The sequence below is a fragment of the Caloenas nicobarica genome, chromosome 2, assembly GCF_036013445.1.
Source record: "Caloenas nicobarica isolate bCalNic1 chromosome 2, bCalNic1.hap1, whole genome shotgun sequence".
Lineage (NCBI taxonomy): Eukaryota > Metazoa > Chordata > Aves > Columbiformes > Columbidae > Caloenas > Caloenas nicobarica.
In genome coordinates, this window is record NC_088246.1 from 131,965,131 (window position 1) to 131,979,885 (window position 14,755).

The following is a 14,755-nucleotide window of genomic DNA, read 5'->3' on the forward strand; positions in this document are numbered from 1 at the left end:
GGAAAAATTTCTTAATGGAAAGGGTTGTGAAGCATTGGAACAGGCTGCCCAGGGAAGTGGTGGAGTCACCATCCCTGAAGGTGTTTAAAAGACACGTAGATGAGGCTCTTAGGGACGTGGTTTAGAGCTAGAGTTAGGTTATGGTTGGACTCGATCTTAAGGGTGTATTCCAACTTAAATGATTCTACGATGCTTGTTAACTATCCAGGAGCACTGTAAAATGCATGTGCTGTGCGTCAGTCTCACCATCTCCATTTCAAACACAACCGTTCACATAAAAGGAAATCAATACTCATTACCTGTCAAGTACATCATTAAGCTTTTAAGCCTTAAAGATTAATTGTACTTAATCTGAAAACATTGAACTTTTTCATCAGTGCTGCTGGTGGTATAAGGGGAGTAGAGATGGCATTGACTTCCCTTTGTGAGAGCATCAACAGCCAGGAGGAGCCTTCAGAAAGTGGACAGGTACTGCTGCTAGTTCCTGCTACAGCCTCCTGGAGGCCTGCAGCCTCTGGAGAAGATGGAGAGAGTGGCTGTGTCACAATAATCTCCAGCCACTCACAGCTACTAACTGGTTTCTGAAGCTGCAGTCCCACTCGGAGCAACCCTGTTCCCCAGAGGGTGGAGAATAAGAAAATTCTCTTTTGTTGGGTGGGGGGGAAGCACCTTTGCACAAGATGTGCCACAGAGCATATCCCGTTAAAAACGTGCTGTATTTGAGCTGACTTAAAGAACATATTAGCAGCTAGTGGTTAAGAGAGACTCTGTCAGCGTTCATGCAAGGTGAGGAAGCAAAAGGGAATTGCCTGTAGAGTACTGTTTAGATCTTGTGCCTTTCAAAACCATACATCTTGATTTTTTTAGCACCGCAGAGAAAGCCACCTTTAGCTCATGTGAAAAGAGAATTAGATCTTTTCGTGTGACTAGGCTTGTCAGTTCTGCTCTCCGAGTGTGTAGAAATAGGATTTAAATGTCTTTAGCCCAAGGGGAGGTTTGTCATGTAAACTGACTTGTTTGCGAATGACCAATGACCTGAATGTTTTGAGGCTTAAAATTATGGAATTAAAAAAAAATTAAAATTGTTTTGCATTAACACTTCGTAATAAGTAAATCTGATGATTGCTGCTAATTAAGTCACCCTGATACTGCAAATAAGGAAAAAATAATTATAGCTATGTTTACAGGTATTTCCTAGGTTCTAGCCTAGGAAAAATGTATGTAAAAGTCTAAATGTCTACCAAGGCTATTATTTCATTTTCCTGATGTAGGATAACACTTGAGATCATATTAAAACATCAGTGGTTTATGTATTTGCTGAGTAATTAAAAAGCAAATAATCCCATCCAGATATTTTTGAGGCAATTCTTTTGTATTGGCACAGCTATAATTATAAAGCCTGATCTAGCCCTGTTAAGCCAATACTGCTACAGAGGTAAGCAATAAAATATATATTTAAAAATCCTATAAATTATGTTAAAGGCATGAAGCCAGTAACAAGTAATTCTGATCACTCTTTTGCATTACCTGTCCTTATTGAAATGATGTTTTACACCTAATTTAAAATAATCTTTCTGTTCTTTACACGTCTGATGCGTTCAGTCTTTTATTGTACTTGCGGATAAAGTTAACTTCATTTTTAAATGCCAAATACAGGGAGAACAGGAAATAGAGTTTGCAAGAAAAGGTAAAGGCCCCAAAATTATATTTACATACCCCTTGAGCAATATCAAAATTCACAGCCTTTTTTTTCTGACTGCAGAAAATTTTCGCTGTTAAATTTGAGATTTTGCTAATTCAGATTTAAGCAGCAATAGTAAGAGATTTCCATCCCAGCAGATAAGTTTCTCAAAGTACACAGGTTAAACATTATTTCTTCTGTCTGTTTGTCTTCCGGCAGTGAAATGCAAGTTAAGCTAGTAGGTGCCTTTCTGACACACATAATTTTGAAGACATAATGAAATCCAGATTTCTATCAGAAGATAGGTGATTACTCTGGCCATGATGTAGTCTCAGAAAAGTATTTTATACTTCCAATGTGCAACTTGAAAATAATGATAATTCCATAGCTTTATTTCATATTAAAGGATAGAAAGACCAAATTTTCTAGAGATGCACGATATTCTGCCTGCTTCTACCTTGTTTGCTGCTAACTTGGCAAACTCAGTTTGGGAAACAGTTATGTATCTTAAAATCATAATATTAGTTATGGTTGCCAGACAAGTCTGCCTTTGGCCCCATCCCTGTTAGTGTTTGCACTTCTGTCTGTCCTTGTGTGTAATCCCTGGATTCTCAGATTTGGCTTTTTTACAATTTCTACTTACAGTGTGTACTCACACATTTGTGACTGGTTTAGATCCCTGGAGCTTGTTGAGAGACTAGTATTCAAACAACTATAGTTTGTTCTTCACATAGAAACAAAATAAAGGAATGGAAATGTAATCCAAAAAGACTTAGATGTGTTTCTGGTTTACTTTGGGTTCTGAACAGTCTATCTTAAAACAGGGACTTCATAGTGCACTGAGCACATTTCCACATGGGGAATTCTGAAATGCCTGGTGTTCTTCTAAGCTCAGAAATGTGCATAAACCAAAACGGGCCCTTTTGCTACCAACAAATCCTGCAAGACAATTGTCTGTAGTGGGAGTGTTTCAATGATCTGAGATTGTTATCAAGTTATTCCCAATGCCTGATTATGTTTTGATTTTTAAAAATCAGCTCTGCAACCTTCACAGCCCTATTAATTTTGTGAGCTGCTATTTTCTGCTTTTTTGGGTTTTTTCTTGACTTTTCTTCACTTGGTGAAAAACAATTCTAATTGCAGAAGTATTGCTACCTGCTAATGTTTTAATCCCTGGTAGTTGCTGGTGTTTCTTCGGATGTAGGTAACTTGTGTGCAACATGGAAGAAACAATTAATTTATAAGACCTAGGGAATGTGCTCCTGCACATGGGTGGAGATTCTGGAGGAAATATTGATGCAGAAGCCTGATGTTCTAAAATACACAATCTACAGGGTGTCCTATTGGCAAGGCTACACCTGCTGTAAGGGCTGCCACCTTCTGCAACAGGTACCAACATACCTGTCACTCTCAGCTAGGCCTTGCATCTTGCTCTGGCACCAGTTTCACTCAATCTGGAGTGAAGAACAGGAATGTATGAAATGCTTCTAGCCTCTTTCCAGCCTTCAGAGTTTCCACAGAAGGTCATAGCTGACTGCTGTTTTTCCTAGGAGAACAGACAGGTAATGTGGATTTTTCTTTCCAGTCTTTGACTACATGTTGTTCTCCTGCTGGTGTCCCTTTCCCTTTTTCTCCATTTTTTTTGCTTTATCCACAGTTTTATTCATTAGTCCCTATCTGTTCTTAATTATAAAGTACAATGATTCTTGTCATTTTTTATTTTTTAAATTAGATTATCTCACAACCCTCAGGTTTTTCTTGCAAATGTAAAAAATTCTGATGAGAAAATTATCCCCTTTTGATACTCTAAAGAGAAATCTTTAAAGCTTTGAGGTACTTTGCACTCTTAGCCATAATCTCTAGAATCAGAAGGTAACTAGTTTCACTAGAGCTTGCTTTGTTACAAGCCAAAGTCATTGCATTGGCAAAGATGAAGAAAAGCTGTGTAGGTTTTTGCATGGTACTGTGAGAAACTAATTTAGGTGATGGAAACTTCATGAAATTCTGTTTGTGCTGTAGAAATTAAGAGCACACATGTGAATTATTACAATTACTCAGTAGAACTTAATAGGTGGAAACTTGGTAAGCTGCTGTAATTTGATTGCCCTGGAGTTCTGCGGTCATACCATGAATTTCTTCATGCCCCATGTACAACATGGCCTGCTGCAGCCCCTGTCAGAAATGGGACAAGCGTGCTACTTAGGAGTTGGATCCACTATAATAAGATTATCCCACAGCTAACTGGACCTCAGCAAGCAGCTATTTTAAGCAGGGAAGAACAGAGAACAAGAGCAAGCGGCTGCAAACTATGTCCAGCTGTCTGCATTTCTGGAATACCAGGGTGGACAATGTTGCTGTGGTTTGCTTTCTGTCAGCCCCAGGTAGGACACAGCCCTTTCTTCTCCCCTCACCCTCTGCTTTCTGTTCTTGACAACTTAATGGTTTAATGTATACTTTGAAGTACAACTATTAGCTTTAATCCTAGACTTGCCTACTGGCAACTACTAGAAAGTTATTTCCAATGTAATTGTTTCCACAGTATACCACCTGGTGTGTATTTGCTTCACTTTAGTAGTCTCCAATGGTTTAATATTCAAATCAAACCACTAAGCCAAAGTGCATACAGCATTTAAAAAAATATATTCAAGATAATGCACATCACTTTTTCTTTCTTTCTTTCCACAGCTATGTGCTTTCTTACTCAAATGCTACCAATTCACCACTGGATACGCACTGCTGCACTGCTTTTGGGTCGGACTCCCCTGGTACCCTCCCATCCTTCAAAAGCTGCGTGGAGAGGAGATGAATCTTCCACCTCTTTCTAGTGTTCCTGGGCTTGACTTTCTACTCCCACTATTAAACATTGTCAAATATAGGATGAGAGGATTTGAGAAGAGAGATTTACCCATCAATTGCTGCACATTTCTACTTTTTAATGTTGATTGCCAAGTGTGTTTTTGTTTTGTGAATATGTACCTTATGCCTTATATATAACCCCTTTATATTGGAGTGTCTTCAGCAGCAACCCTAAACCCAGGATCAGAAGTAATAAACATGTCTGCTTCCAGCTGCAAAAAAGATCTGCTTCAAAAACTGTCACAAAAGGCCCTGCAAGGAAAATTAAACTATTATTGCATCCTTCTTTATTGAATAAATATGTTTTATATCTTAAAAGACTTTTCCGTTAACATGGGGTTTTGATACATGCCAAGAACTATGACATAATTTTTAATTCTGTCTGACTAACACTTTGAAATGCAGCACTTTGCTGTACTGGTATACTCTTATTTATTTGTCTATGATGGGATATTATGCTAACATATATTAGAAATCTTTCCTGAGGGAGATTTCAGTGACTTACAAGTGCTCATCTGTTCAAAGTACTCGTCTGCAACTAACAATCCAAATACAAAGTGATTATTTTGAAAAGCAATCACAAGTAAGTTAAGCGCTTTTTAGATGTATTGAGAAAGAAGATAAAAATATCGGAAATGAATTTAAGGATTTTAACCACAAATTGGTGAGAAGGCTTGGAGTTAAACTTCTACTCTCAGCACCTCAGATGTAGACAAAATGAAAAGTAATATGTATGAAGTCCCAAATTCTCTAGATTTGGATTTATTTTATGTACTCTTAACTGGATATGAGAGTTGGTCCCTACTATGCCTAGTTGCAAAGGATTTCAAAATAAATCAAGTAAATTGTGACAAAACTTCGGTGAAGTAACACTATAGCACTATAGCGTAGCTCTTCCCACTTTATTTTCCCTCCTTTTCACCTTCCTTCTGGATCAGAGTATATGAGAAAAAGATTATAGTAAAGAAAGAATACTTAGTAAAAATAAAACATATAGAAGTTTATATCCTTTTCCAGTGCCCTTCATGGTGACTGGAAAGGACAGAGCGGAGTCCTCACATGCATTGTGCACTATTCTGGGGCTTCAGCGAGCACTGCAAGAGACATCGACATGGGCATGAAAAGCCACAAGCATCTAAGATGGAATTTGCTGAAAAGATTTTAAAATTATTTAAGTTATTTTGATTTAAGGACCATTTGACCAGACACAAGGGTCAAGATTGTGGACTTTATAATCGTGGTCATAAGTGGCATTTTAGCCTTGATACCAGTAGCACTTATTGTTTCTGTTTTCCCATTAGCCAGCCAGATCCTCTTAAAATGGAGCCTACTTACACTGGTTTTTTAAAGCATTGGAATAGTATTGACTTGTGCAAGAAAAGTGCAACAAGGAATTGGCAAGGATACAGAGGTTTCCTCATGTGTCTGTCTGTCTCAGCCACCAGGGGGGACTCATTCCTCATCTATACCATTTAGTGCAGCAAGGATCTGAAAAAAACACCCACCTGTTCTTGAACCAGGTCTAGAAAGTCAGGGTGTTCAGCAGACAGCTTGTCCTCATTTATGATAAAAGAGCTTTTATAGAAAATCTTGTCCATTCGCAGTGCTTTTTCCAGTCTGCCCGTCAGCCGCATAACGCACCGTGCAGCAGAGGACAAGTGTCACCGCAGAGGGACACGCTTTCAGCGGGACCGGGGTATGTGTCAGCAGGGCACAGTCAGTGCCCCCTCACACCTAATTCAGACTGACCTGTGTCTTCTGCGACATCCATTGGGCTGACAGAAGACTCAGCGGGGAGCCTGGCTTGGCTTCTTGCTGATGAACCTCCCTCCACATCAGTGGCCTTGGCTTTGTGGTTGAAAGGAACCTTTGTTTGACGTGGTAATGGTACATGTACAAGGTCGCTCGTCTTCAGTGGTTGCTTCATCGCTCCTTAGTGACCCTCTCATCACCCCTTTTGTTTTTTCAACTATCACAACCTTCCGGATTTATTTCAATTTTACTGCGTATTTTACTATTTTTAGGCAAAATCTGTCCATTTTTAAACAGAATTGCATTGTCGCTATGATCACAAAGGGTTTGTGTGTTTTATAACATCCCGTTAAACAAAAGTAAAAATCTGTGTGTGATGTATGTACTCTGGAGATCTGTCAGTAAAGTTGTATAATTTTGAATTCCCAGTTAAAAGCCAAATGTTAGAAGTTTCTTTCAGTCTTGAACTCTCCCAGGCCAGTGGGACTCTTCTTGTGGTCTGTAGAAAGATTCAGAAATACTGAAGAAAATACTCTAGCCATATTAATTTTTTAAATCTTTGCCTTATTTTGTGAATTATTACATTAACTCACTAGTTTGTACTTCTGGGTAGTTTAATAGAACTTGCACTCTCCTCTTTCTGGGCACAATCATTCAAGTTTTTGTGCATATTGCTATTCCTAAATTATCTTCTGTGTTACATGTTTGGACTTCTGAAAACCAATTTCTTAATATTTTGCTACTTTAGCTTTAAAATATGTAAAATATTACCCTGGTGTGCACAGAATTTGTGAGAATAAAAGCTTTTAGGCACTGTGATGGGGAAAGCGGAGAGTCAGAACAATTGATGAAGTTATATTTGTTTCAAGCAATTTTTCTTGAGTTTCCTGCTTAGCACAAAACCAAATACCTGACTGTTGTGTACAATGCTTCTTTTTCATAACATACAATTTCTGATCTAAGAGGAGCCTGCAGGTATACACACAAATCGTGAAGGTAACTCATGATAAAATAATTTGATTAAGTTGTGTAAGCCGTTCTTCCATAACTTCAATAAGTTTCCATATTTTATTATATTAAACAAAAAGTAATTGCATATCCTGTCAGATGGTGGTTTTGCTCTCTTGTATGACGTATTAGACTTTTTAATATCTGTTTTTGTAGCTGGGACTAGCAATATTGCTGGGTTTGTGCAGTAAAAGCTGACTTGGTTTTGTGCACGGAACTGATACAGTAGATACAGGGAAAATATGTTATTCTTTGTGTATTGCACTAACAGACAGAAATATGGATGGGTATCTAATACTAAACGTGCTTTAAAAGATTTTGTTTTAGTGTTTCAAGCTTGAGTACCAAAATCTGCAACCTAGACTGTTTTCAACATCCCAAGTTAAAATCTGTCTGCTAACAGATCTCCAGTTGTGACAGGTGGATTCTGTATTCTTATGGAAACATCTCATTCAAAATTTGACAGCTTTTGTTAGTAATTGTCTCATGGTCCGTGTCCACCTGGACGTGTGCCTGTGCACTGCACTGACACAGCACCAGCATCTGGTCTCCATGCTCTTGGGCACAAGGTGCAGCGCAGCTTCTCCAGCAGAGACCATGGGGAAGAACATGGGACAAGGTCCCAGAGGGAGGCTGGGAGGCAGATGCAAGACACATCAATTGTAATTTTATGAATTTTTAAGATTGCTTTCACTAGGAAGTATAACTGTGATAGATACAGCTTTGAAGACGGTAGCTGAGATAGTGCAGGACATCAGTGGTTCTACTCAATAGCAGTCAGATGGTTGCATTCAGCTCCCATTCTCACCTCCATTTGGAAATACATCATCTGATTGCACTTCTCTGGAGTGCCGGCATGTTCTGAAAGCACGGTGAGCTTTGCAAGAGATTAGTTCTGAAAACTTGTGAGAGTTATTGACTTGTATACCAATAAAAGAGTGGTCTTGGTTTTCATCATTTGTGGATTTTTCTCTTCTTTATTATGTACAGGAAACTCTGTGAGAGTTTGAAATTATGCCTTAACAAATGTTACATCTGATGAGTCAATTAAACTCGCCCTTTATGTGCTTTTGGTAATCATAATTTTACTTCTCCTCACTTCCCCATTTCACACAGTTTTCTCTTTCATTTTTCACTCATGGCTTGAGCTGCGTTGTCTGGGGAATATGTAACAACAAAAGCAGAAATTATTTTTCTTCACATAATTTATGATGGTAACTGATCATGCTGCAGTAGGATTAATTAAGATTGCAGAGAATTTGACAAAATAACTGAATACTTCCTGAAGACATGTGACTGAGGATGACTGTGCTGAATTTTTGTTCCTGTTTCCCCGAAATGAAGTTTTATTTCATTGCATACTGAACAACATAAGTAACTATGTTTGGGCTTCTTTTTTTAATTTTATTCACCCCTGGAGTAAGTGAATTTCTTTGTACGTCGTCAGATCTAGAACTGTCATATACTTTTTGTGGTAAGTAAAAAAAAAGCTTATTTGTTTCTTACTGGAGTTTGAACAATAATTACTGTAGTATGAGGAAGTGTGAGCTTTCTTTCAAATATTTTTCTTTGATGAACACAGAAAAATAAAAGTAAGTTCATCTGGAGTATATTTCTGTTATTAATTACCTTATTATAAGAATTATACTCCATAGTTATGAATGTTACCACAGTGCTGGTTGCAGCAGCTAAGAGAGAAGTATACTCCCAAGTAAAGCAGACATGTTTCAGTTCAGGAAAAATGAAAAGATAAGAGATTTAAACTTGTTTTGTAAGTGCCGTATTATATCAATTATCCGCATTGATTTAACTTATATATTACAACGAAAAGTACCTGGGAAAAAAGGGAGAATGTGATATTCTGCCAGCCTGGGGGATCAGTTAAGATCTGGGACAGCATAGTGTGTCTCTTCTTGCCGTGTTCATGCTGTGGGCCACTGAATCTGGGTAGCTGACTGAGGTTTTTGGTTGATTTTGCAAAAGCTTGGCACCTCCCTGATGTCCGTGTTGACCGGGCTCAGTGCGCCCATGGAGCCTCCGTGGCTGGAAGGTGAACTTTGAGGAGATATTTCACAAGGACAGGCCTATGTCTTTTGAAAATCTGTGTGTATAACTAGCGCATATCACCTGTAAAACAGCTATATAAACTGAGGCACAGGAGGCGATGTTTGTTTTGGGTACTTTACGTTAATACTCATATTAAAAATTTAACAAGGATAAAAGTGGCCATGCTTAAGCTCGTGAATAAAACCTTTGAGACCACAGTGAGTTCTGTTCGCCCATTCTCTTGTCGCAACTTCCTGTGCGTAGCCGTGTCTGTGATGAGAAGCTGACTGCTGGTTACCCACAGCCAGATAGCTTCCCTTTTCATGCCCCTTGCTTTAATCCCTGAATCACAGGACAGAACCCTTCTTTGTACACCACCCTGCCCACCATCCTGTTTGCTGGCGGGGCTGGCAGAGGGGCTTTCCCCTCCGGGCCCACGGTGAGTGGGGCCCTTCTTCAGCCTCAGCACACCAGGGAGGACAGAAGCAAGCTGAATTGAACAGACTTATTTCCCAAAATTCAAATTTAAAAAATACTGACTGGAAACCCTTCCAAAGGCTGTCACTGAGCGATAGTTTAGAAAATTAAAATGTCAGCTAAAGGGGTGTAAACTTGGCTAGATATGGGTTGTATGATGCTATATCACACTGTCTGATACTGTGCATTGTGCAATGCTAGCTGGGTCACTCACAAAGCAAATCTACTCAAAGGCTCATTTACATTATCCTGGGCAATATGCTGGTACATGAAAAACATTTTTAGCTGTTGTTGGCAAGTTTATACATTAGATTCCACGGTTAGCATAAGTAGGGATATTTTCGGCAGAGGACCATGCTGTCTTACTGCTAATAAAAAGTATGTAACTAACTTCAAAAGAGAAATAAAGGTACTTTTGCTTTTAAGTTTTGTGTGTGAATTGTCATCAACTGAATAATTGACTTTTTTCCTACTTAAAGAAATATGATATTATCTTTTGCCATCTAAGCATATAAATAATTAAGAATATAATTAAAATGTGTATTTAATATTTAATATGGATATTTATATTATACGATTGTATAGTATACTCCTTATATTAAATAAATTTTTAAATGTGCATGTGTTTATTGTGCATGTGTATATATGTATATTTAAATTATTTTCCTAGAGAAGCCTATTCACACTACCAATATAAAATACTTTTTTTCCTGTAGATTCTACAGCTCATGATTTCATGTTTAATCTGACACCTTGCAGCATCATGAATGAAACCATCTGGAGTCTCGCTCTTACCTGGATTCCAAGTGAGCCCCTCTTGTAACTAGACGATTATATTCTGCAAATGCAAAAAACCCAAATACAAGGAAAAAGCTGACACTTTATCCTAAATGCCAAATGATTTAGGAGATCTGTGATTAAAAATGGGAATAGATAAACTATAATGATGGACAGAAATGATGATTTGTGGAAATAAGCGTGTTTTTTACTTGTTGGAGCAGTTACCAGAGCTCTGTGTGTTACCTGTCACTGCACCTGCAAATTCGAGATGGTTTAGGTGCAAGAGCATTTGTCGGGAAGAAGCAGATGGGATTTGCAGCACACAAACTCTTGTAGCCTGAAGAAGATCCAAGTCTTTTTAAGAAGAGAGAATATCATCAGGGTATCCAAGTATGACAAGACTTCTTCTAAGAATATGCGTGTTCCAGAAGTTGGAAATGGTACAGGATTGTGTATGCAAAATCAACTTCAATCTTTAAACCCAGCTTTAAACTGGCAAGCTGGGTTACTTATGAAATAGTTGTATCATAAACTTCACCTCCCGAGTAAAAACTTTGGAGCTAGACTAAGTTTGCTTCCCTAGAAAGATAACTTTATAATGGCTATCAGCATTCAGAAGAGTTTGTTTGCAACACCTGCTTAAAACTAGAGAGTCCTCATCTGAGTATTTATTTGGGTTAGCTGTGGAGCTGCGTGGACTCTGTCTTTGCTGAAGAAATTAAAACAGATTTTGAAATTGTTCACTCAAATATTTTTTAGGACCGATTTTTTTTGTTGTTGTTGAAAACCAGCTTTTTGTTTATCTGGAAGTAAAAATTTTCAAGTTATGTATTTTTGTTAGTTTTGGAGGGAGTCTTTAAAAAATAATATCTCAGAGAAAAATAGTTTTAATATAAATAGTGTGTCTGCATATATGTCTTACCCTCCCCACCAGCTTTCTTCTTATCACTTGCACTGTCTTAACTAGGAAGTGACATCACGTTTTTGAAGGTCATCTTCAAAGTCTGGTACAACGGTGCCAAAGCGTTACACTGGAAAGAAGTCCTCTGCAGTGGAGTCGATGATGAATATTCAGTGTGCGGAAGGCTGAAAGGAGGTTGGTGTGAAAAATATATGATGCCTTTCCCTTGCCTGGCAGGTTCCCTCCACCATAGGGCCATATCCAGCCAGCCCTTTTTCACCACTAAGCAGGTTTCTTAAAAGATTAATTGATCAACCCATGCAGACGGATTTTTCTCTCTGCAATTTAGACTGATTCACCTTGCTTTGCAGGCAGCAGACTTCAGAACAGGTGGTTCTCCAGTGCCGGAACCCCACTAAAATAGAGAATTTCCAAATTCTGTGCTTTAAGATCCCTGTACTGCAGTTTCCATCTCAAAAAATTATGATTACTAATATCCTTCATCTCATTATTACAATTTTATTGCTCACATCTTTAATATGACATGGAAAGACTACATTTGACTGGACTGTACAGAAAACTCGAGAGGAACTAGGGGCACTACTAATATTCATAACACAATTTATTTAAATAGGTGTTTGTATGGGCTTTTAAAGAGATTCTCTACACCCATGTATAATACAGTGCCTTTTTTTTTTCATTAGAGACGAGTCAATGCTGTGGTAGGGGCTAATGAGCATTAACAAGACAGAGGCTCAGATCCAGAGAATTCAGGTATAATGTCAGACTAGCGGCCAAGAAGACCTGCAAGGACCTCAAAATACACGATCCATGTTTTGCTTTCTTTAAAAGTGAATATCAGCTCTCTTTGGTTATCATTCAGCTGAACTATTCCTAGAAGTTAAATTATTGAGTTATCACAGTAGGATGGGTCTGCAGGAGATGTTGCAGGAACATTGGAGTTAATTTCTATTTTCTAATGCGGTTTAGACAAATATTAATAGGTAGAGCTCTGGGAGAAGAAACAGGTGAGGGCTTTATCACTGGAAGAGTAAATGGCATTGGCACTGCTGCTGAGAGATATGCCATGTTGCTTTGAGGTTATTTAGGAGGTTTGATTGATGGCTTTATGGTTAAGTAACCATTTATATTATAATTATCTCTATTTTACAGAAACAGTTGCAACAGCATTTGACATTAAAGGCGCAAGAATATCATTTCCAAAGGTACTTTTCAGCATTTTATATAAAGAAATAACAACAGTAAGATCAGGTACTTAGACGTGTATATTTTCTGAAAAGAGATGTTCATCCAACCTGCAGAAAATGGCAAAAGGAAACATCAAAAAACTTTTCCACGCTTGAAGTGATGACTCCAGAATGATAGTATCTCTGCAATGGTAGATATCCTCAGGTTATGACTCTACTATTCCTCCTTTACTTTTAGTCTTTTCTTTTATAAAATATCAGTTAATATCACCTTAATATTTCCATTTGGTTTGGTAAATGATTGTGTTTCCTTTTATCTGTTTGAGTAAATCTATACATATTCTTTCTGCCCATTCCGTTCTTTATTTTATGATCTCTTCACATATTTCTATGTTCTCTAAAACACTTTTAAAAGATTTGAAGAGGGATAACAATATCTAAAAGTAAAAGCAATGCTCCAGCATCGAACCAAGAGTAGCGCCAGTCCTCAGGTTAGCCTGCTCTTATCCAACACCTGCCTCATCAGCTGCCTGAGCCTTCCCAAGACCCTTACTGTCCCTATTAATCCCCACAAATGTCACCAAGGAGCTCCTACTGGAACAAAATCTCCAGCCTCCCCTTAGCTCAGAGCTCATGGGCCTCTTGAAAGAGGATTCTGACAAGCGAAAGCAGGACCACAGCCTGCTGCTGTTCCTTGGTAACCTGGTCATGAGAAGAAAGTTGAGCACTATTTTGTTATGTATGCATATATCTGAATATACCCATGCTAACAGTCCATCGTGGGAATCTTTCTTTTTCAGTCCTAACAGAAATCACCAGAACCATTCCAAGCAGCTACTTGGACAAGAGCAGGCAGCATTATGCACTAATTCCTTTTCTTTGCTTATTTTAGGGCAATTATGAGATTGTTTTACAAGGATTCTCTGATGATTCTGAAAATAATATGACTGTGTGCTTGAATCTCACCATGATAGTAAAACAAGACCCTTTCTGAATACAACAAACCTTTCAAATAAATCCACAGTACAGAGGTCACTTCTGCAAGCAACTGGAATCTGAGCTGCGAAATAATAAGCACACTAATTTCCCTGAGTTAGAATACACCGTGTACTGCCTGGAAAGCTACACAACGGATGGTCTTATCCATTTATAGCACTGCTGTAATCAGATGCTCAGCCAACATGCAGAAAACCTCTGGGATTTCTTTTTTTCTCAGGCATCCTGATTAAACCACAGAATAACCCTGACTGGATGTCAGGCTGAGGACTGCATTTCAGTGCTGTACCTTGGGTTATGGAAAAGCCGAGTCCTTCAGACTGCACTGCACTAATACAAGAAGTTTTTAAGTTTTGAACTGCAAGAATTAGAAGTTCGCTAGTACTCAAAATATAGCATTATTTGAATCTAGAAACCCTGTCTGCTTGTGTGGTGTTGTGGTTTCTTTTTTTTTCTTTCAACAATAAAACTTGTTTGTACAATAACTGTGAGAAATGTTTTTGATTCTCCTGTTATTTTCTGATTATCTTTAGAGATCTCCTAATGTTCTGCTCTGTTTGCATGAAGCTGAACCAGAGGAGTTACAATTTGTTATGTGAATAACATCTGAAGTGGAGTATGTTGCCAGTTACACTGATCCTTTACAGCTGAATTTAGCCCTCCAGAGCTGTAACTGCAACCCCGTAGTGTGTTTTCAGTTCTTGCTCAGAGTCCGAGGGGCACAGACTACACAAGCTGTCTCCTTTGGAAGCAGGATGAGAGTCATTGCCCAGCAGGTTAATCTTTTCTCAGTTACCTGTATAGTCTTGCATGTGCATCTTTTGCTTTACTTATTAAACTGTCTTTATCTCAACCCACGAGTTGTCTAACTTCCGAGCAGGAGGGGGGTGGTGGTGATGAGCAAGCGGCTGCGTGGTGCTGAATTGCCGTCTGGGGTTAAATCACAACACCGGTGCAGCGTACAAATACTTCCTGCCTTCATGCAGGTGCCTTCCTTATGATGTTAGGATGTCATGTCCTCTTTTCATCCTCAGCCTCCAGCCGGTGGTT

General features: G+C 38.5%; 1 protein-coding gene across 1 annotated transcript; it reads left to right on the top strand.

Annotated features, from left to right (window-relative positions):
- The first annotated feature begins 8,616 nt into the window (after window positions 1-8,616).
- LY96 (lymphocyte antigen 96) lies at window positions 8,617-14,007 on the top strand. Its single transcript, XM_065629803.1, has 5 exons — window positions 8,617-8,771; window positions 10,537-10,626; window positions 11,568-11,696; window positions 12,675-12,727; window positions 13,602-14,007. Exons 1-5 carry the CDS (start codon window positions 8,678-8,680, stop codon window positions 13,701-13,703), a joined length of 468 nt encoding a protein of 155 aa, XP_065485875.1. The 5' UTR covers window positions 8,617-8,677; the 3' UTR covers window positions 13,704-14,007.
- Window positions 14,008-14,755: the final 748 nt, after the last annotated feature.